Genomic DNA, 23,889 nt, shown 5'->3' with positions numbered 1-23,889 from the left:
AAACCGGCGAAGAGCTGAGGCACAGGGTCTGGTGCTGCCAGCGCCATGCGGGGCTCACGTCCTTGACCCGCCCTCCACCCCGGCGCTCAGCCGGGCCCCGCTGCCCCGGCTGTCGGAGGGGCCGGGGAGGGCGGTGCCTGCGAGGACATGCCGCCTCATGCCCGGGAGCCGCGCCGGGTCAGCGCAGCCGGCGGAAGGGTGAGGTGGGGGGGCGCCTCCGGGCATCGCTTCAGCAGCCCGCTGCTCAGTTCCTTCCCGGGACCAGCCTTGTCTGAGCGACTTTGTGACATTTTTGGAGTGTGGGAATGTCGAAACTTCCTGATTTTCTGTTTTTAAGTGTTCAAAGTCCGGGAAGCGCCACGCAGGTGCTGCCGCTGCTGCTCAGGGGCGGCGGGCAACAGGGGACCGCCGCCGCCGCGCGGCTGCGCCGGGGCGCCATCGCCCCCTGGCGGCGGCACGCGGCCCTGGCGGCGGCGGCGGGAGGCGCGGGCGGGCCGGGCCGGGGCGGCTGCGCGAAACTTTCCGCCGGAGCCCGAGTTTGGCCTCTCCGGTGCGGTGTCGCCCCGCGGAGCAGCGCCCGCCTTTCCTGGGCGCTGCAGGAGTCCCTCTTCGCCGCTGAATTTTTTTGTTTAAAAAAATATTTGTGTTTTTTGTTTTTTTTTTTTTTACTTTTTTATTTTCTGGCTATTCCACCCCCCAACCGCTTCCCGAACCGGCGGGGCGGGAAGGGAGCTTCTCCGGTCTGCAAAATCAAAGCATGGCGGAGGCTGGCGATGAGAACCGTCCTCCCCAAAGCATCCAGCGCCTCTGACAAGCCCGGAGCCAGAGGGGGTGGGGGTGGGAAAGGGCGGGAGGGGGGAGAGCATGGGAGGGAGGGGGCGGCCAGTCCTTCCCCCTGCACTTGTCAGATGCAGATGGGACTGGCAAAGTTTGTTTGAATAAAAAAAAAAAAAAAGGCAAAAAAAAAAAAGGGGGAAGAGCAGGAGGAGGGGGAGGGAAAAAAAAAAGATCCTAGAAATCCAAAAAGGCTCATCTGGGAAGGAGAGAGAGGAGACCGAGAGGAAGCGGGATGCAACTCAACCTGACGCTGATCTGCTTCGTCTTCGGGGGGTTCCTGCCCGACGCCGCGGCCCGGCGGGAGCAGATGGACACGGGGCAGTGCGACCTGCCCCGCTCGGTGAGCCGGGCCGAGCCGGGCCGGGCCGGGGGGCGCGGCCGCTCGGGGATGCGCGGCTGGCCGCGGCGCTCCGCGCCGGAGCGCGGAGGTGGCGGGGGGGGGGTGGGGGTGTGGGGGGTGCGCGGGGGCACCGGGGGAGGGAATTCCCCCCCTCCCCCTCCCCGTAAGCGCGCGCGCGGCCCACGCGGACGCGCGTGCCCCCGCAGGTGTGGCGCTGCCCCGCGTGTCCCCCGCGAGAGCTGCGGCGGGCGCGCGCGGCGCGGAGGGGGCCCCTGTGCCGGGTGCGCTGCGGGGGATGCAGCGGCGCGGGGGGCGCCCGGGGGGAGAGCGGGGGTCACTGCGGGCCTCTGTCCCGCGCGAGCCCCTTCGCGCCTCTGGGCTTTGCGTGCTCCAAGCCCGGACAGGGCTTGTGCAGGAAGATGGGGGAGAGGGACCCCCCGAGGGCGGCATTCCCCGCACGGGCTGTCTCTTGCCCCTCTGTCCCTCCATCACTGACCGGCCACTACTGTCCTCCCCGCAGCAAGGAGAGCTCAACTCCTTCCTCTGGACCATCCGCCGCGACCCCCCCCGCCTATCTCTTCGGCACCATCCACGTGCCCTACACGCGAGTGTGGGACTTCATCCCTGACAACTCCAAGGCCGCCTTCCACGCCAGCTCCAGCGTCTACTTTGAGCTGGACCTCACTGACCCCTACACCATCTCGGGGCTGGCCAGCTGCCAGATGCTGCCCCACGGGGAGAACCTGCAGGACGTGCTGCCCCGGGAGCTCTACCGCCGCCTCAAACGCCACCTGGACTACATCAAGCTGATGCTGCCCCACTGGATGACCCCGGACCAGCGGGGCAAAGGGCTCTACGCCGACTACCTCTTCAACGCCATCGCCGGCAACTGGGAGCGCAAGAGACCTGTCTGGGTGATGCTCATGGTGAACTCCTTGACAGAGACGGACATCCGTTCCAGAGGAGTGCCGGTGCTCGATCTCTACCTTGCCCAGGAGGCCGAGAGGATGAAGAAGAGGACGGGCGCGGTGGAGAGGGTGGAGGAGCAGTGTCACCCGCTGAACGGGCTCAACTTCTCCCAGGTAAGGAGCTCCTGGGCTTTGTGGCTTATCCCAGAGGCAGGGGCTGTGCTCTTCACGTTTCGGTCAGTTTACAGGGATGAACCCCAAGCCTGTTGCAGGGGAGCAGGTCACTTGCGGGCCTCAGCAGCCTTTGCATCGGGCTGCCTGTTCTCCACCGCACCGATCCGTTCTGCCTGCAAAATCCTGCAATGTGCGCAGCGAGTTTATCGTGTGTATTATTTATTTGAGAGGCAAATGTCCAGGGTGTGAATGTGTGTGTCCGTCAGCTTGCCACTTGTGAGGGAAACTTCCACGCCTCCGGTCCTGTCCCAAAGCTGGTTAAAAAGTGCTTTTTTTTGTTTGTTTGTTTTTAAGTAAAGCAGCTCTGTGGTACTTGTCAGGAAGAGGATAAAGCATGAACAATGAAAAAAAAAATTTCGACATTGTTCAAATAGATTTAAGTACATGCAAACTGTCGGTCATCTTTGGTAGTCGCTCCAGGTCAAAACAAACTGGCTCACGTTGCCTTTTGTACTGGGGAAATTAAGTGTTCAAGCTGTATGGATTTTTTTCATTTTAGAACAGGTAAAGTTCAGCAAAAAGAAAAGGATGTAGATTAAGAAACGAAAGTTATTGGTGTAACTGGACTCCAGAATTCTTTCAGTGGATTTAGCTTTAAACAACCAAATACTAAGCCATGCGATCTATTTCATTTCGGTGGATTAATCAGGAACACAGTCACAGCTATTGACTTTGCTTTGTGAAACTGTTTATACGAAATGAGATTTACTAGAAATTCAGGAAATGAATGTGTGTGGAAGAAAACAAATAATCCAGGGGAAATTTAAGATGGTGTCAGTTACTGCTATGATATTTCAGTTTTAACCTGCTTTTTGTCATTAGTTTTGGATCAGCCTTTTTCCAGCTTTATCTTACTGCCCTAGTTTGAGAAAAAAAAATTGTTGGTGATGTGGGAATAAGGATTAAAGGACTGATCTTTGGTGTGATTAAAATGTCCTCAGAGTGCCTTCACCCTCTTCTCCCATGAAGTCTAGTGGGAACTGTTTTAGGGGGAAAAAGTCTGGCTTTCACTAACATTTGGTTCATCTGATATTTCAGCTAGAAGTCTGCTCTGCATATAGCCTTCATAGAAGACTGGTTGCATATGCTTTTGGAGGGATTTTCTTGTTTATCAACAAAAATAATTAAAAGAAAGCCCCTCAAGACCTTTGCATTAATTAACACATACACACACACAAAACAAGAAATTTGTTTTACCCTGTTCTGTTTGGCCAGTCCTCTCTGTTGAACCTCCTCTTTAAAGTGAGGTAAAAATAATTAACCGTTCCAGACATCCAATAGCATTTGGTTGTATTAGGTCAAAAATGGCAGTTAGAATCAAGCACATGAAAGTACTTGGTTAAAAATGTACCACTTGGAAGCCTTTTAAACGTGAATCATACCACATTTTTTTCTTTTTACAGAGAGAGAGTGAGCGATAGAGAAAGGAGAAAGGACAGAATACATAACTCACTGCTGCTCTTACCATAATTCTGTTTTTCTCTCGTTCGCTAAATTTTAAATAGAAACAAAAATGTTCCCTTCGTTTTGCTACAATAATAATCTAAAAAACCCAGCAAAAGTATTACTGCGATTGGCGAGTAAGGGACAACCATTTATGTAAAAAGTTTGTGCTGATTAAAAAAAATACATTACGTTTTAATTATTACAGAAAATTGACATTGCTGCTAGAATAGATCACTGTTGAGGAGGATTTTTCCTAGAGTGAAGCTTTTTCTGGGAACAAGGCCACCAGAACAACATGAGACAAAATTAAACAAAACAAAGCAGATATTTATTTTCTTGCTTCCTCTAGATTTCATGCATCCTGACACCTGGCTAGTTGTTTAACAATAGTAATTTGTAATGTTATCACACCGTCTGGCAGTCCTACTGCTTGGTGTATTACTGTGCTAATTTAGTGGAGTGGATTACTATTGCTAGGTTTCGCCTCCCAATTCCAGGTCTTGGAGACTTCCTTAAGCAACATGTAATTAAAACACACTAAAATGGAAATCAGAAATTGAGCAGCTTTTGTCTTGTAGGGTGTTTGCACATTTGATGAGAACATCTGTGATAAATTACGGCCCCAAATCTGCTAAGGGCATCAGCAGTTTTACCTGTTTTCAGCATTACTGTTACGGGAGCACCGCACCTAATTTCTGCTTTCAGAATTCAAGTTTTAAAGTTGCGCCTTGCTGAATCATGTCAATGCTTTTGTTTCCCCCATCCCCAAAGTCCAGTATTTTTGCCTTAAGCAAATTAAAAAAGAAAAAAAGCTTTTTTTTTACTTCTTCCCCTCAAAGGCAGCTTTGTGCTACTGCAAATATTTAATCTGACTACATGCACCAAATCTGTTAATCTGATACCATGAGGAGGAGGAAATTGAGGAGTGGTCCTGGTGTGGTACTTGGTTTTGATCTGCTTGGAAAGAAAGCGGAACGCTTGCATTTTTGACCAGGAACGATCTTTGAAACGTTCTGTGCGTGGCTTTGAAATGTTGATTGTCTTAGCCGGATGAAAAGATTAAGGTGCCTCATATAATTGGCTGCTCCCTGGAGAGCCAGCTCTCGCAGGTAGTGCACGGCGCATTGTTTTCTATTGTAAACCCAGAATCTTTGCAGTTTGATGCTCTGCTCCCCCTGAAATCTCTTCTCAGTGTTTCTTGCTGCTCTCCCAACCCAGCACCGCTCTGGTCACCCTCCATTCCCGCTGACCGGCTGTGTTCCTACCCGGCTGGCAGAGGGAGCATCCTCGCTCCCCCTGGGACTCCGACACAAAGTCCAGGCCCCCGGTATTGTATAGCTGGTGGCAAGGTGTCTGAATTGCAGGAAGAGGTTGGTTTGGGAGCCTGGCAGCAGGAGAGTTCAAATCAGGTTTGGGTCAGGTTGAAATTTCAGCGCTCCTTGGTACGTGAAGTTCCAGGTTTTTCACTGAAGGTGGCACAGAAGGAGCCGAGAGGCACAAAAAGAGGAGGAAGCAGACAACTCTTCTGTCTGACTGTAGAGGTTTATTTACAGAGTGGCCAGAAAAGTGCAAAATCAAGTGGGCCAGGACTGAGAAGAGCTGGTGAGGGGCTTCCCTTGGGATCCCGGTGGAGGCACTGCAGCCGGTGCCATGGCCGTGAAGGCTCATCCATGTGCCTCTGAGGGCCGGCTTGGGAGAGGGTTAAGCTTTCCCATCCTCTTTGGGACCCTCATGCAGGTCCGTGGTGAACAGAAGCTCTCCCCAGGCTGACGTGTGCTGTCACTGGGGTAAGGAGGATGGTGACAGTGACTCCTACAGCTGCTTGGGTCTGTCCGCATCCACCCTGATGGCCCGGGGCTGCAGTGAGACCCCACTCAGCCCCAGGGGTCAGTGTCAGCAGGCAGCATCGCGTCCCCACTAAAACCCTGTGCGGTCAGCAAAGGGGAGGTCTTACTCTTCTACCCAAACCGCTCTGCCCTGGACAGGTGGATGGTAACTCTCGCTCATGTTGGATCCTGTCTCAGCAGGATCCCCAGACTGAGACAGTGTTGATATCCCTTCCTCCAAGTGAGAAATAAAATGCCTCTCCCATCCCATCCTGAGCTCGCTGGCTTCAGGGAGAACCTGCATTCAGCCCATGCCAGATGCTCTGAATCCCAAGGTTCGTGAGGGGAGTGTTGTGTCAGGGCTGGACTCCATCGGACGCGTCGGTGGGGGAAACCGTCAGGGCAGGGAGGAGCCCCCAGCACCCCCTTTTCTCTCCCTGCCGCTGGTGGGGGATGCGAAGCCCTGACTCCAGCCTTCTCCGGCCTGTATCATTTCCAACTGCAGGGGGAGATGTTAAATATCAAACCGGTGTTGATTGGATCAGAGACGGCCTCAAAGAAAGAAACCTTAGACCGTGCCAGATTAAACTTCACACTTCACCATTCTTCCCCTTTCATTTCTTTGCCGCCTCGTTCTCTGCACAAATAAACCTCGTCTCCCTGCTTTCTACCAATGAGACAGCATTCAAGGGACAGGAATGACTTTGTTAACAAAATCAGTCTTAATTTCCCAGGTCCTGCTGTTCCATCAAACCCTGGGACATGGCAGCTTTGATTACTCTAGTGATAGGATTAGAGGGGGAACAAGTGCTGTTTAATAAAAGGCTGATGGGTGGTCCATCACGTTTGGTCACTGACAGATCTGTAGTCTTGGAGCTGGACCTTCAGTGGCAAACCAGCACGACACACTAATGTATCGACGGGGCCACGGCCTGGACTTGATATTACATCTCCCCTCTCCCGTTGAAAAAGTAAACATTTCTGTGATCACAAAGCTGGGATTCTCAGAGCTGACAGGGACCGGTATAGCTGACTTGAAGGGAAATTTGCCTGTTTATACTCATGAAAGATCCAGGCTCAAAGTTTTCCGAATTGCACTAAAGGGCTCGGTTTCAGAGGTAGTTGACTTTTGACAGTCTGTGTAGTTTATTTGAGGGAGCGTTATCTTTTTTTTTTTTTATTTTATTTTTTTTTATAGGAAAAGAGGTTTTTGCCTAGTAGAAACTGTCCCTTTTTGCTTTTAAAAAATTTCAGGCTTCCTGAAAAGGGCAAGAGTCATCAAAAATAGCTTAGTATCATCTGTTTTGATTGTTGAATATTGTTGAAAGAAATGTCATTTAAAGGTTTGATTGTACACAGTTATACATAGTGCACATAGTTTTCAGCTTGCTGGCTTTAATTAAACTATCGCTCCCTTCATCCCAGGGTAAAAAGATTCCTCCAGTAAAATTAAACTTGGGGTAGAAATTCATACAGCAGAAATAGAAATGATTCCATTTATATGGAATACTAGAGGAGCTGCTTTACATCTTTACCAGGGGTACTGTTGAAAGTGAAACTATGCAGGTATTAAAACTACAGTAGTCACAGTAACACCTGAAAGGATCAGCAGCTGACGCTTTATAGCTGTAACTAACTGTATGGGCCGGTCTGTGCAGCCAGTTACCGTGTGCTGCTTCAGCCCCCTTGAAAGGCCCACCCTGGCATTTGATGCCTGTTAAGCAAAAAGCCAGTCAGTTAATGATGGCTCCAGGGGCAGCTGGCAATTCATCCATTGTATTTATTGTGTATATAACTGCAAGAAGTGTTTGTAGAACAGGTTAGATGTGAGCCCTTCCTTTCCCTCTGATCCTTCACACCTCCCTTGGTAAGATCCAGGCCCAGGACAGGTGTACCTGCCTCCCGGGAGCAGATCTGAAGAGGATTCTGCAGTTGATTTGCTTGCAAAATTATAGGTGCTGATTGTGATTGGTTTTAGGCAGGAATTGCACCTTTTTAAAGTGAGCTTTGAAAGGGACAAATCCCCACAAAATAGTGGCGAAGCAGCCTGGTGCTCAAGGGAGTCCCTACTGTATTTGAGGCAGCTGAACGTTACCGATGCATAGAAGTCAAATAGCAGAATTGTGCCATTTTTTTCCTCTGTGTGTGGCGAGAGGGGGGTTGAGGGCAGAGCATGGTCTCTTCGACTCCAGCGATGCCTGGTCCTGGCGACAGGCAGCCCTGGTACCGCTGCAGCGTGAGGGGCGCGGGGAGCACCTGGGTGCGTGCTTTGCTCCCTGGAGGAGGTTCACTCCCCGAGCTTGGCTTCATGGAATAGTGTCAAAAGAGGAAGAGATGACCCAGATCCATCCCTGTACTCAGGCACTAATGCTGCTTTCATATCCCTGTGGGATCTCCCCTGGAGCATTTTGCCACCTTCGAGCTGCTCACCGAGTAGGTGCAAAATACGCCGCTCCTCAGTAAATGATATTTCCACAGCGATGATTTTCTCTGTTTGTTGTCTGCTGTCAGTTTCTGCTGCTGTTGCTTATAAACAGAAGCGCGTTAGAGTGCGTTCCTTGTAAACAGAGCCAACCATTGACCTTAAAAACCTCAACTTCCAAGTATAGTGCAACCTACAGTCCTCAGAAAGTCTTTAACAGCCTCCCCTCAGCTCCCTGGTGAATAGCAATCCACGTTATAAAGCCAGCCCACATCATTCAGGCTAGTCAGGGGTTCCTGTATTGAAAAGGCCAGAAATGATCTTAAGCAAGGGCACTCGTTCACCTTGCACTCCTGCGGAGACGGAGATCGGTGGCAGGGCTCCTGGCAAAGCGTATTTGGGAACTTCAGAGGGACGAACTGTGAAATAACAGGTTTCCCCTGTGCTAGGCTTCACACTGCAAAGTATTATTAATCTCTTCACTGTCATTAGGAGTTGATGAGACAGGTAAAAGGCAGAAGAAATCACAGAGTTACTGCTTGAGCCACATGAAATTGGTGTGATTTCTTTCATCTTTTAGTCCATTAGAGGGGTTCCCTGCATGCTGGGATGAGGGACTGTAAAATGACTTCCCCAGAGCAGAGTGTTTAGGATAACACAAAAATTGAGATTTTCAGCAATGACCAGTGTTTTGGGAACTTCATTTTTTTTTTAACTTTCAAGAGTCAGCATTAGAAGAGCCCTATTTCGCAGGGAAACGTTTCTGCCTCATGTCCACACACTCTCCCAAATCTGTCATTCAAACTGACAAGCAATTCAGATCCTAAATGCCACTAGACTTCAAATCTGCAGAAAGCGCTGTGGGTCGATCACAAAACTTCAGTATCCTTCTGAACCTCTCAAATTATTTATAGGTTGCAGTCACTAAGACATTTTTCTGAACATTGTAGCAATTTGTGAACCTAATATTCTTTCTATAACCCATAAAGCATTATGGTTTCCAGCTCGCTTGAGACACCAGAAATTTAACTGGTGCCTGCAGAGCTTAAAACTGCAGATATCAGTGTTTGAACTTAATACTGCAGTTCTTGGACTGGAATTGGAACAAGGCTGTACTCTTTGCAGAGTGGGAACAGACATGCAACTAAAATGCATGACTGGTTTTATCTGTCACAACAGCTGGTAGTTATGGTGTCTCATCTGTGAGTTTGCTTTTTGTGGTGTTCAAGAGAACATTATAGCTGCTTCTGTTATTGTTATTGTTTATTTGATCTAGTTGTCATTTAAATGCACAGAGAATTAGAAGTGACATGGCTAATACCTGTGTCAGAAGCTCAAGCAGGAATTAGCACAGATGACTGCTGCTTTTATCACTAGTTATTCCAACAGCAGTCCTTACCATTTAGGTTTCCAGTTTTTAGAGCTTCTGCTGCAAGTCGTTTCAGGACTTCTAGCACAATATAAATGAAAGTTGCTAAAAACTGTAAATTAAAACCATGTGTTCAGCGTTTTGGGATGGATGTTGTATGACTTGAGGAGGCTCATTAGCAAAAGTATTTTTAGTTTGAATGAGATCAAAGACCTTAGATTTTCCACTCTGAGGGTCATTTAACATAGGCCTAGGCACCCCATTTCTCATCGTACATAAACTCCCATAGGCCAGTTATGCCTGAAGAAATCATCATCCTTGAAATAATGTAATTAGATTTATGGACCACTGCTGATCACCTCTGTCCAGGCACTGCAACAACACTGAGGGTTAAAGAGTCCTGCAGATGTCAAAAGGGAGTTTTATTACTGACTTCTTCAAAATCATGATTGCAGCCCATGCCAGTGGGTAGTGGTGTTAGATGTGAAAGATCATTGGTATGAATCAAATCCTACGTGTTGTACTCATTCCAGAGTGTTCCTTAAAGCGAGGGGTAACTCTGAACCATTCCCAGAAACTCCTATTGGCAAATAGAGAAAGGATTGTAAAAAAAGAAAAAGGAAGTGTTCTTATTTCTTCTTTTCCTAAGCTCAGTTAATGTGGAAGTTACGACACCTTTCAAATAAATCCCAGTTCAGAGGTTCTTCATGCTTGGGTATCCCTGCGACATCACAGAGTTTATTGAGATGGGCATGAAGAAAAGCTAGAAATTCAGTCATAGCCAATGTGTTAGCTATAAGAACACAAGGGAATAATACTAAATGCTTATGATTTCCGCAGATTGCATCAGACTTGCCTCTTCTTACCTAGCTCTTGCATTGGGGCACCTGTTGGGAGATACAGATATCCCCAATACATAAAATAGAGAAGAAGCTGCCTTCATAGAGCAAAGCAATATGCATCAGGCTCCTTTCGTGAGCCAAGGAATGAGAAAAAGGCAACAAATCTTCAAACTTCTTTCCATTTTAATGAAAGTCAATTTACAAGGAACACAGAGAAAATATTTCTTTAAAGTAGGAGGTTCTACGTCTTGAAAGTATCCCCTCAATATTTTAGAGAGTGTATTAAATCCAAGGTCTCCATTAGGCTCCCTCACTTTTGTTAACAATCACAAGGAAGACTGATTATTCTCTGAACACTTTCTGCCACTGCACAAATTTTGCTTTCCTTTGATTTCTTGCAGGCTTTTCCTATTACGGGTGACAGCGTAATAGTGATGGGGAATATTTATTTAAATGTGAGACAAAATGCTCACAGGATAGGAGTTTGCAGTCAGCAGAGGGGGAGAGGGCAAAAGGGTGATTTGAGAAACATGCCCAACTTTTTGAAGGTCTTTGTATTTTTGGCATTGATTGATTTACAATTTTAGAAATGATCATTGAGATTAATGTTATTCCAGCAGTGGAGTGTGATGGGACATGCCCCAGTGTGTCCCATTGGTTCTAAAACACTGGTAAAATCATCATAGCGCTATTAATTGTGAAAGAGCTAAGCCTTACACCATGTGAAGAGCTGGTCCAGACATACTGGGAGCCAACTGGGATACTAACTTGTAGTTTGCTTTCAAGCTAAGGCAATTGTTTACTTTTGGGACATCACAGGAGCAAGAGAGGCACAAGTATGCTAAAGAGTCTCAAAATGATTGTTTTTATAAGAGTTAACTATATATAAAGCCCTTGTTTTTCATAATAATTTGCTTTCCTGATCAATATAGGAAAAAGCTAGAAAGAACATTCTCAAAAAAGTGCATGATTTGCTTGCTGAAGAAGATAACTCACTAAGACATAGAATCAAAGTCAAATTTCTAGTACCAAGTTACAGCCAAAACAATTCTAATATGGCCTGGCCTTCGAACAACTGGGATGCCCAGTTGGGAGACAGTTACAAGCAAACCGGTGTTCAGTTCCTCCAGCATTTCTCCTTTCCATTTGCACAATACTAGGGAGGTATTTTCTCCCTGATGTGAACATCAGGCCATGAGACCAGGTTGTACCATCCTGAAATAATCTGGGTCTTTTGGTGGCAAGATGAAGTTCGGAGGGCCAAGGCAGCAGGCATTCGCAGACATGAAACACAGTTTGACTTTATGGATTGCCTTGTTGCCGTATGCAGACTTGCACTGACTAGCTTTTTACCCAGCTGATTGTGTGAGGCTGGGGAGGATTTTCTTTATTAACTCAAGTGGCTTGGCTGTGAAATGAGACATACTGTACAGTATATAATTCAGGCTCACTTTCAAAGGCATTTTTGTTGAAGCTGGGTATCCAGAGAGACTTGAGCCTTTAACATATATGCATCTGAAACACGCTTTAGAAACTTAATAATTTAAGGTCAGCATTTACAGTGGTTCATGTTCCAGTAATGGAATAGTGTTTGCTTTAAAAAAATACTCTATTTATATCTAAATGTATAAAGGTGTGTTTTTTTCTGAGAAAGAAAACTGACTCCTTTGAGCACTTGCTGTGTGCTAACTATGACTGAGAAAGCTTGTAAGGGACGTACCATGTAGAGACTTAAGCAAATTATGGCTCTGCAGTTGAAAGAAAGCATGGTTGGGTGCGCTTGGTGTACATTCTCGAACCTGAAAGTATTAGTTGTTGAGAATCACTTGTAGTAGTACCCTTTTGTGTCTTGGGAAGTACAAAGAGCTATAATTTCCCAAAAGGTGTCATATTTTGGCATATTTTGGATGGATTTTTCATTACTGACAAAGAGATCCCGGTGGGAGATATCCCTAGGAATGCAAAACATAATCACCAAAACCCACACAAGATCCCTTATCATACTCTCTCTAAAGCTGTTGCAGATTCATTTGAATTACACTGGAAAGATTTATCTCTCATTAATGGAGCGCTCTTCATTTTTTAAAATTGAGTTGTTGTGCAACACATCAAGTAACAATGTCATAACACATCGTAAATCAGTTTCTTCACTGAAGGATTCTAGATGAGTTAATCTAACATCCTGGACACAGTTCATGAACAGTTAATTTTAGCAGTTCTCTTTGATATACATCAGTTAGGGCAAAGCAACTCCAGCCATTACGGAGCAGAGTCAGAACTGGTTAACGGCAAAGCGAGTACAGACAAAGATTGTTCAGAGATAAAGCCTTTGGCAGATCATTCAAGGGATCTTTGCTTTATATAGAACAATTGTAGCTCTAATACCAGCAGTGCAGACACTCTGGGACAAAGAGAAAACACACACACACACCAAACCACAGAATAAAACCACACACACCACTTGGTACTTGCATCTAACAAGAAAGTCAAGCTAAAGTTCACCAACCCTGACGTAGTTACCAAAGAACTCCATGGCAGGCAATGAGATGGGAAGCAATATCCCCAAAAAGGCATTCAAGAATTATTCCCATTGTTAGTTGGAGAAACTAAGAACGTTTGATTTGAAACACAAAGTCATCCGGCAGCCTGCCAAATGCCATTTATCTCAAGGTCATGCAACATAAATAACCCCAAGGGTTAGCTCTAAAGCAGAGGAACAGGAGGTTGCTAAACAAAAATAGGAGGAAGGATTCCTCTCTCTTCCCTGTGGACGTTTGGCATGCTACTGACAGGGTTTCAGGGCCTGGCACTCCTCACGAGTGTGGTACATTAAGGGTAGCAAAACACCACGAGCAGGGAGTACAGCTGAACGTAGCATCACGGAAGGGACTGCGGTTTGGGACCAGGCCACTAAGCTGTCACGCATTTTCTGCAATAATTAGTCAGGGAGACTAATTAAAAAGGAAAAGTCAGCCAGAAAAAATTTTCCTCTGGGAAGTTTAAGTCTGAAAAGATGGGTCCCTGTTATACAGTAGGGACAACCAGTGTTTATTTACTGTTCAGTTGGGTGGTCACATGCATTTTCCCGTTCTTCCAACACACCAAAGTATCACAGCCTTCTTTTCTTACATTTTTTAACAGAAAAACAAACTTAGCAACTGTCACGTCTAGTAATCCGCCATCCTTATCAGTCAGGGAAGGAAGGGGCGTGTTTTGCCGAAATTGCTTACACCTGAGATTACAGCTTTGAAGATACCAATGGGAGAATCCCAAAAGACTTGGCACCCATTCTTCCGTTCTCTGCAGTAAAGCTCAGTGCAATTCCTGTTGAAACAAATTAAACAAGTATGCATCTTTGAACTTAGAACCCAAAACTGCATCCCTGTGGTCCTCAAAACTGGGCAAGGTGTCTTTCCCACTGGCTTGTGTAGAAAGGAGTTTTGTGTAGCCAAATAATTCCTTAAAAGAATTAGGAAGGAAAAAAAGTTAGTCACTATGCTTCTAATTTATTTGTGATTTAGACAGGCTTAAAAAGCAGACTGAGTGGAGTTACTTGTGGTTTCTTGTTGAATTCTTGATGCCATGAAAAAAGTGAACTAAACTCACTAAGTCAGAGAGAGAGTTTCAAACTGGAAGTGTTTTGATTCAGCTTTCCCTTTCCTGGTTCAGCCAGCACTGCTAGAGATCAGATCACTCTACAGAGTCCTATACACCTGTATGGTCTGAGCACTGTTCCTTCCAAACAGAAAGGAAGCAAGCTGGACATCTGGATGAGGAACCCTTAATATATGCATATAGGATAATTTTATATCTCTAGGCCTTAGATAAACTGTTGGAAACCAAGACATGTCTTCAGAAGCTGAAATATCCCAAGTATGTTACTATATCTGGGCTAAGACTGTGCTTTATCCATCTATAACTTATCCCTTTCAACTTAATTAATTCTCTTAGAAAAAGAAATATTTGTACATGGAGGGACTGGAGTCAATGAAACAGTGATGTGAAGGGGACTCTACAGAGGTCCAGGCTGATTACAAACTCCAGAATTTACAGTTCTTCAGGTGAGGGATTACGGGACACCTCTCCATCCCTTGGTGAATAGAGAAGCCCCACCCATCTTTGCACCCTGTTTTAATCCCTAATGAAACTCATTTTCTCAAACCCAAATGATCTTTAAAAATGGCAGAGAGCATAGAATTGCATCATTAGCAATGAACCAAAGGCTTTTGTGTTGTAACAGCTTTTGTTGAGGGATTATTGTGTTGAAAGTCCACTGATTTTGGCACAGGCTGGAGGACTCAGCAGTTCCACTTTGCATGCCCTGCCATCATTCAACAAGCAGACCCTGTTGCTAGACATCACAGTGGGGCAGCCAGTTGGCTTCTCCCAGCCTCCTTAGGTTTCCAGATGTCATAACAAAGTGAGAGAGAGGGACTTAGCCATCTTCCATTTGTTTACGCTGGAACTGCTAGGCAGATACCAGGCCACAACACTGCACAGCTTTTCAAAAAGGACTTAATAGGCCTCTCTGTAAACAGATCTAAATATTTGCTCCAGTGACATTTATCGCATCACACGTCTGGCCCGAGTGTTTCGTCCTTGTTTTGCTTGCATGTTTGGATTCCCTTATAAACATTAATGAAGTGCTTGAATACAAATGAATAGTCCTCTCTGCTTCTTCCCACCCTAGAGGGGAGGGGAATGGGAGGGCATGAAGTAATAATAGTTCAACCTTCAACCCATAATTGCTCAGTACATTTTGATGACAGCTTTCGTTCTCACATGCTTTAAAAGACTTTATTTGGCGTGTACATCCATGCAGAAGGCATTGCACCCTTCTTCAAAGGCAGCTGCAGCTGGGGTTGGGGTAGGAAGCAGTTAGCACACAGCAGTGTGTCATTTGGTGTTTGATAGTTGTAGCAAGTTGACCTGCTGCTGGGTTCCCAACAGGATGGCAGAATCGTGCCTCATCTACAAGGCTTTTAATAGGGGATATATTTAGTATATTCTTCCCTATGCATCTGCTTTTAGCTATTGACTGGACAGAATAATGGACCTGAAACACCTCGGATCTTACTCCATATGGCTCATATACTCATCTACCTCTTGCTGGAGAACTGAGGTCATTTAATAGGTATTTTGCTATTACCTACAGCTTGAATATGACTGGAGACAACGTGCTTCCATATAGCCCCTTCTGTTCTCCCAATGCCTTTATGGAGGACATAGGCCCTGGAAAGTGGGCAGCTTGGTCTGGCTTTTGATTTCCTCGCTAAAGGAGGGAGGCACACAGATAATGAAAGACTGACCAAGTCTTATTTCCATAGATGGTTACTGTGGGGGCAACCTTTAGAGTATTTTAATATAGTCTAGGATATGAGGCGACAAAACAAATGTGTTAGGTGCCTGTTTCCTGATCGTAAGAGGGGTGAAGTTGTGAAGCATATCAAGGTTTCATCTCTCAATCTGCTCCAGACTGAGAAAACATTGAGTATCTCGTTCCTGTGTGGGAGCAGTCACAATCCTACTCCTTTCTCCCCATACAGTTCAAAATGTCACAGTATCTTCCATGCACAATGAATTATCATGATCTCCTGCCAGGTGGGACAGTGCTTTGCTCAAGACCTTACTAAACGTCTTTAGTTTCTGCAGCTGGGCTTGTAGGAACAGTGGTTTGGCTTGCTTGGAAGCCAATAATAAAATAAACTGTATTAGCCAACAGGGTCTCTTCAGAAATTCCCCAAACTCATGCAACTAAGCTCTCAGTTCTTTGTTAAGAGCAAAACTGCTGCATTTAAGCTGTGGGACATAAAAGAAGTAACCAATGCCTAGAAAGTAATCCAAAGTTCATTCTTCAGACAATCTTCAAGAAAAAAATCATCCTGTACAAGACATCTGCGGGTTTGTTGTCTACAATAGTACTAAGTGCAAAGGATTTATTTCCCAATAATCAGGCTTTGGGAGGTCAAGATTAATACCCAAGAGGAAAAAAATGCATGTGTTTCCTTCATCTGAGTGATTAAGTATAAAATGGGTTAAAAATTGATACTGTCTTTGGTTCAGCATGTATATAAAACCATTAAGTCTGCACATACTTGTGTGTTATTAGAAAGTGCCTGTCAACTCCATTAATTATCAAATTGCTTATTCAGTCTATACATTCCTTGCATAAATCCATATCAACTTTGCCTTGTAACAGTATTTGTTTATATGAGCCGGAACTCTCAATCCTAAGCAGTCTAAAACGTGTCTCAAAAGAATTTCTTCGTCTGTGCCTACAGGGACCCAGCCTAATTGCTATTGAGAGGATGCTCTGTGGGGTGCTTTTTTGGTGGGAAGTTGAGAGTAACAAAATTGTCTAGCAAAGTGTTCTCTTGTCACCTCTGTCCATGTTGATAATTAAAATAGAGGAGACTAAAATTGTTACAGTTCTCAGCAGATGTGAAGTGCACACTAGAAAAAGAAAAAGAAAAAGGGACGGAAAAAAGAATTTGCTGATATTTTTGTCATCCTCTGCCTGATGTGCCAACGCTAATGGAGGCTTGTTTTTTTTTCTAATTTGTAGTCCAGTGCATTCCAGGGTCCCCGTAGCTCAAGCATTCTGCCTTTCGCTCATTTGCTGGAACACAAACATGGAGTGTATTTGGAACTCGCTGGAGCCTTAAAAAAACAAAATTAAGGCAAGCTGCCAGATCAGAACCTAATACACAACATATGTTTACAGAGTTATAGTCTCTTGCCATGCTGGCTTTAGCCACACTCCAGTGTGAAGTAGAGTAAATGCCTTCCAAGACCTTTTATCATCCATCGTGCTTATCAAAACAGTAAAAGTACTGGTTTTATTTCAGCAAACGTGCCTTTCCTTTTGTCTGAAGGCCTTTGAATTTCCTGCCACATTTGGGATCAATGGAAGAGTATGTTCTTGGTCTTGTTCATCTAGTTCTCCTCCTCTTCAAGAGAACTCATCTGCCTCAAGACAGTTTGGCAAGCATCCCTCAACAGGACCCCTAGTTTGTAAGGAGAGGGTAACATTGACCCCCATCTGCCTTGTGCATTCGTCGTGTACGTCATGGCACTCTGTGAGCAGCCTGTGAAGAGGAAGGGTTTGTCCAAGTGTAAGACACAGAAGATTGAAGTGAATGAGGAGTTTCAAGCTAACTTGGGTTAGTTACCTCAGCTTGTCCAAAGGCAAGAGATGCCATTGATTCACTCATAGTTCTGGCCATGGGCTGTAAGGAATTAGCCAGCAGCAGTTCAGTTTACCTGTTGTCACTGAGTTGGCTGTTATCAGATTTGAACCCCAATGTAGAGACAGAATTCTTGATAAACATGTAAATGCATATAAGTCATTTCCAACCCTGAAATCCGAGACCAGGCTAGTTCTAGACAACATAGAGCCAAACCAGTCCCTTAGTACTGAAAAGAAAAAATGTTTGCTTCAGACTTTAGACCTCTGTTGGGAGTCTTCAGCATTGCCAAGAGGGTAGTGGCCAGTGGCCATTAGCATGGCCAATGAATCCCACTAAGGCTCTGTGGTTCCCTTCTGGGCTCTGTTACCTATGTCTTACACAGTGCTGGTTACTCATCCAGTGGTTACTCCACGCAATTCACAGCAAGATAGGACCATTGGGACTGGAGTCTGCTGCACTGGAGAGCTGCAAGCTCAAGGCAAGGACTTTCGTGACAGTGCAACATTTAGGAGTGGGATGCAATGGACAATGCTGCAAGGCAGAGGGAATGGAAAACAGGGACAGTTACACCAGACTACTGTCACCTCCTGTGGCTGCTCTGCCCAGCGTGCAGAAGACTAGCTGCAGAGCTGCCACAGCAGCAGCTGGATGTGGCCTGCAGAATGGGTAATCAGTAACAGTGCGCAGAGTCCCAGAAAGTCAAACTTGAAGTGTCTAAGAATGTTGTGGGGTGAGTCAAAGAGTTGGTGCGCTGAACGAGCTGTAGCCCATCACTTTTTCCTCTCCTGCTCATTTTCCGTATGTAGGATATACCTCACGTGATCCATGAAGTGTGCTAGGCCACCTGAATCCTATGAGCTCTGCATGCACCTCCAAGGGCTCAAGGGCTGAGCTGTATCAGCAGGAGGCAAGACTTGTCTGGGGCTTCAGAGACAATCCTGATGTGGCCCTTTGTGTTTCAGTTCTCTACACGCAAGATGGGCAAGATATTAGAGCAATTTATTTTTGGAAAATACTTTTTTTAAACAGAAACACTGTTGATGTAATTATCTGTATTTTGAGCAGAAAAAGAGCTCCTTTAAATGCCTCCACTTCAAACTTAAAGTGAAGCTAGAAAATCCCAGGAATCTCATCAGCAAAACAACAGTGGTGACTGACCCAAATGGACTTTTTTGTGCTGTTAGTTCATAACAACACAGTAAACATGGAAAAAACTGAATTCTTAACTTTTTTCTTGAGACATAATTGTTGTTCCCTGCTGAACTGTGGAAAGCAACAGAGGTGGAAGTCTCTTAGCAGCTTTGGATGAAAATGTTAATGGAGGAGAAAGTCTGTGGGTGCTTCCTTGATGGGAGCTCTCTAACACAATTCCAGGATGCCTGACTAGCAGGTTGTTTGAGATAGGGTGACTTTGCCTCTACAGAATATGTTCTTTACAGACATCAGGAAAGTTGTAGTGTTTTATGGCTTACAAGTTACTCTTGCTCATAGGAGACTTAATATATCTTTTCATCTGACTTCCAGCAGGTCAGATCTCTGCTCGCATTTAGTAGTCTCATGCTGTGAGCAGTCATTGTTCTTGAAGCAGTTTTGGATCAAAATGGAGGGCAGGATTGGCAGGTTCACCTCAACATTTCATCAAGGAGGTCTCTCCTAGATTGTCTTAGCATGAAGTTCATTTCAGAAAGAAAAATCGTATACATGGAAGCCACATAGGCTGTGGTGTAAATACAGGTCTTGCATCTCTTGCAGCTCCAGGACCTTGTTCTTTGTAGCTCAGATGACCTAGATCTCTTGTCTTTACCCTTTGACCACAGACAACCAACTTATCCTTTCACTTGAAGAGACAGATTGAAGAGGTGGTCATGGTTTGGACTTTCAGCCCCTCATCTTTTTCTTTGCTCCCAAAAGGTGTCTTCTTTCTGTCGCTAAGGAGATTAGCTGCTTAGTTCAGTTTTTGAGTCAGAAGTTTAGCCGTCTGCTTGCAATACGTGTTTTGTCTTTGCTGCTTGGTTTTAAAGCAATTTCTGTATCTGTTCCCCATTCTGTTTTGGTTATGCATAGTTTTATTTGACTGGTAAGTGCAGAGTAAGGTTTAAAAGAGTCAGTTAGAAAAAGGCCATGTTGGCTAATTCCTTGGACACGGTGACTTTTGGGACCATGACGTCTCCCTGACATAGGTTCTGTTTCCTGTATTTCAGCAGTATTCTAGGTCCTAATCACTTGCTCTGTTCAAAGCATTTTCTGTATGCTTTGCTGCTGCCCAAATGCAGATGTAGGTTTCGAATTATGAGATTTCAAGTTCTGAGAATCAGCATGAGTTTTAATGCTCTTGATGACACAGCCAAATAGTGTTGTTATGATAAAATTCAAAATTCATCTCTGAAGCACCTCTTTCTAGCGTTGCCTCATGCATTCTCAACTAGCAACGTATTCCTTTGTCTAAGTGACTTCCACTGTTGGAACTTTTTCCTAACATATTTAAGGTTTTCCTTTACTACTTCCAGATGTAGTGCCTTGTTTTACCATTCTTCGACTCTATAAATATATTTTCTCTGGTATTCGTACTGCTCAGTTATTTGGATAGAGCTGTCATGATACACAAGATCATGATATCTCTTTTAGGAGTCATTTATTAAAGAAAATTTTTACAACTACAGACAAAAAAACAGGCTTCTGCGGAGCTTGAATTTTAGTTTTGTCTTGTTTGTTAACCAGGACCCACACCCTTTCTGGGGCAATTCAAAGAGACACCTCGTGGCTGTCAGGAACTTTACAGAGCGCATCACGATCATGTCAGATTGATTTATACTAAGCCTTAACATCCAGAATCATTCCTGAAAGAGTTACGAGGGAGGCTGCCAACCTGCTAATTAAAAGCTCGAAATACTTTAACTTCTGTTCTGATTGAAACAAGTAAGCAAATCTGTTTTAAAGTAGAATTACCCCCCCACACACACACCAAAACAACAGCAGCATATTGTCTGCCTGCGTGTAATTAAAACTATCAATCAAAGGAAATTTTCTATTTAAAGGTAAAAGAATTTTGGTTAGTTCCTAGATTCCCTTACTCCAGTTTACACTCCCACTCTCCCCATTCTGCAGAAGTAATGTGGAAGTAACGTAGGCAGCTCAGACCACATGAGTGCAGTTTGTCAGTGTGATTCTTAGCTTCTCAGTCAAAAGCTGCACTAGTCAGTGTCAGAAAAGCAAAAAACCCAAGCCCCATTCCCTTCAAACACACAAGTCAGGAGTGAATTAGACAGTAAGCTTTATGCAAGAGAGAGCCAGACTGACTTCTTTAGGTTTCAGGTCATCCATTAATGTAGATAATTTAAACAAATGAGTCCTGGTGAGATTGCTCACCAGGCACTAAGTCTTTCAAATGGTAAGAGAACAAGACTTTGAATCCACTGTCTCCCTGAATTGGCAAAGTGTGCAGCTTTTCTTCTCTTTGCTAGAAACTCTTCCATGAAAGTGGCGTTTTAAAGAACAGAAGCTCTTAGAGGAATAAAGTATATAACCAAGCAGTTTTACTGGATATAATTGCTCTAGACCTGGGTGAATAGAGGCCTTAAGATTTCGTTAGTCTTGTATGTTTAGATCCAATTATTCAAAATCATATCATATCATAATCGAATCACATTTTTTATGTATATAGAAACCAAAAGGACAGGTAGGGAAGTGGAAATAGTCATGAACTGTTTTGTCTTTCTGCTACCTCTCCTTTTCCCAGTGAAAACTGAATCATACAAAATGCTGGAAACCATCTTTCCATAACAAAGGAGAGTTAAGTCCTTCATGTGCTTTGCACAAAGCTGAAAGAGGCTTTTCCTAGATAAATTAGTCAAAAAGTCCAGAGTCCCTCAAATTCAAGGCGTAGTTCCTACTTACAGCTGGAGTAAGGAGGCAAGGAGGACAGAGTTATGGAAGATATGAATTCAGGGTATTTTGCTCTTAATGGTAAATCCCCATCTTCATCAACGTAAAAATGTGAAAATAAAAAGTGTCTGTCTGCTTTTCTGATCTCTAGAGCATCTTGGGGGAGTGGGAGAGTGCCATTACAGAAGATGACAACTCCAAGTCAGTAGCAGTAAGAACCTAAGACAACCCAGAAAAAGTTAGAGCTAGGCGTGTGTTGAGTATCATACTTGAGCTGAGACCGTATCTAGAAGTACTTCCACGTGTTTTCTTTAAATGCCCATGCAGTCTCCTTGCATTGGGCTGGATGTCCAGCTAATGCTTCTTTCTATTCTATGAAAAGCATACACTATGTAGGGTAACATTCAGGTCTTCCAAGTGTTAAGGCTTAAAAAAAAAAAGTCACCATGTTTACTTCAACTTTCCCTTTCTAAATTGCTTTGACAGCCCTCTGCTTTTCTAACTCGTTTCAGGGAATATCCAGTCTGCCATTGGAATTATTTGAATTGTACAGAAAGAAAGAAGGGCCTGTTTCCCTCCAAATTCCATATATTGTGTCGCTGGAGCTTTTCATGTTCCATAAACAATGCTCTCTTTTTCTAACCCTCTCCCCCTCCTGCCCATAGCCTGACTTTCTATAATTTTCTTGACATGGACAACTCAGCATTTTTGTGAAAAGCTATGACTGATTTTCTGCAGCTTTACAAACAGGAGCTTGCTAGTGATTTCAAGAGGATCAGGTAGTTTGATGCAAGCAAGATTGGGTAGGGTCTCTGGGACTTCAAACACGTCTCAGCAGTGCATCTGCTTGTGAATGATTGTTTTCCCTTAAAGCATTCATGATCTCCCATTGGCAAGTCTCCTCTCATAACTGAGGAGACATTTGGAAAAAGGTTGGTATTTTTAAATGTCTTCTTAATCCCTGTAGATCCCTAGCCACATACAAGCTAGTGGCTTCGTTTTTCCACACACTGCTCTTTTTTTAGTTAATAATTCAGTTATTATGTGAGTGAAATCTCAGGAGATACTCAGAGTTGCAGACGCTCTGGAGTTTAAGTTCATTTTGAGTTTCCTGTGAGTCTCTTTTAATATTTGAATGGTGTTTCATGGTCTGTCTTTGGCGACTCGTGAAGTTGGATCCCAGGAGAAAAATCACAGCCTAGATAAGTAGCCATGGTAGATATTGCAAAAGCAGTAGTGCTTCTGTAGCTCTTCAGTGGCTCGATGCCTCAGTAATTTTTTTCTTTCTTTACCAGGAAGATGGATAATTTCCATCGTAATGACCACGCATGGGAAAGATGAATAAGCAGTATTTGGGAAGGGTGTCTGATTGGTCACACCCTCGTCTGGGTGTGCGTGCTGGTGCATTTTGCGTAGCATTTCTGGAATGCTTTTACAGTAGTGAAAGGGTTATTGCAGCATTTGATTTCAACCTTTAAAAGGTTGCTTTAAAAGAAGTGCCAAGCCTCTGTAGTCTGGAAGTGGCAACACTGATCATGTGCCATGTCACGAAGAGGAAAAAAAAATCCCTTTCAATGTTTGCATTGAACATGAGTGTCACTTTAAAGCTCTAGGTTGCTTTTAAAACTGCCTTGCAACCCAACAGCTTTGCGGTGGACCTGAGAGGTCTTGGGTTAATGTCATCTAATGCATCCTAATGGGTAGTCTAATTGTAACTGCCATTCCAGCTGTCCCTTGTGCGTTTAACTCATGTAAATGAAAAACACAGCTTTCCAATTTACTTTTCAGCTTGAAATATTATCTTCTTCTTAAGTAATGTGTTTTAATTGCAGAAGCAAGATACAATATATATGGAAAGAGTGGGTGAGAGCATGAAGATTGTATATAAATAGCAGGGCTTCTCAGCTGTTTCTTTTCTTCACCATTGACCTGTCTTCTCTCAGCTGACTGCTGACTAAACAGACACCGAACAGGCCCCAGCTGATCCAGAGGGGATAAGACAGTAGGTAGAGTTGTGCTGTCACCTTTCCCAACTCGCATCTGCTGCAAGATGTCCAGATAGTTAGACAGCAGCGCTCTGAAGCATGTGCACATGCCCACTTGATGTCAGTCTGGAGCGACTCTCCTGATTTACACTGGCAGAGAAGATCAAAACCAGGCTTAAAAATTAGGTGGCAGAGACAAAAAAAAAAAAAAAAGAAGAGAAGAAGTCAGCAGACACTCAGAGTCTGGGAAAGGCTGCCAAACAAGCATTCCTGCTCTTGCTTACGATTCTCCCCTACATACAACTGGCTGTGTACGCCTGGGAGCAGCCAGCATAGTGATCTATTCATAAAGGGCCAAATTCAGGAACCGACCTGCAAGACTTGAGTACACTGACTACACATGGGGAAGGGGAGTGAGGGCTCGGAGGGGCTTCTTGGAGTTCTGCGGGACAAAAATCCCCTTCTTTCCAGCTAGCTGAAAAGCAGTCACACCAGAGGGAAAGAATGGTGTAATGGTTAGGGCTTTAACTTGGGACTTCGGACAGCAAGAACTAATTCTCTAGTCTATCAGAGACTAGGAGAAAACTTATGATGTGTTGGGCTTGCAG

General features: G+C 44.7%; 1 protein-coding gene across 1 annotated transcript in view; it reads left to right on the top strand.

Moving 5' to 3' along the window:
• The first annotated feature begins 1,069 nt into the window (after positions 1-1,069).
• TRABD2B (TraB domain containing 2B) overlaps positions 1,070-23,889 on the top strand; it is a 292,368-nt gene continuing 269,548 nt past the window's right edge. Inside the window, 3 exon segments of the mRNA XM_086617690.1 lie at positions 1,070-1,177; positions 1,698-1,739; positions 1,741-2,259. Coding sequence (XP_086473816.1) covers positions 1,070-1,177; positions 1,698-1,739; positions 1,741-2,259 — 669 coding nt within the window.

The sequence above is a fragment of the Tauraco erythrolophus genome, chromosome 10 (genome assembly GCF_009769465.1).
Source record: "Tauraco erythrolophus isolate bTauEry1 chromosome 10, bTauEry1.pri, whole genome shotgun sequence".
Classification (NCBI taxonomy): domain Eukaryota; kingdom Metazoa; phylum Chordata; class Aves; order Musophagiformes; family Musophagidae; genus Tauraco; species Tauraco erythrolophus.
The sequence above is the reverse complement of the archived record's forward strand: the minus strand, read 5'-3'. Positions and strand labels throughout refer to the sequence as shown.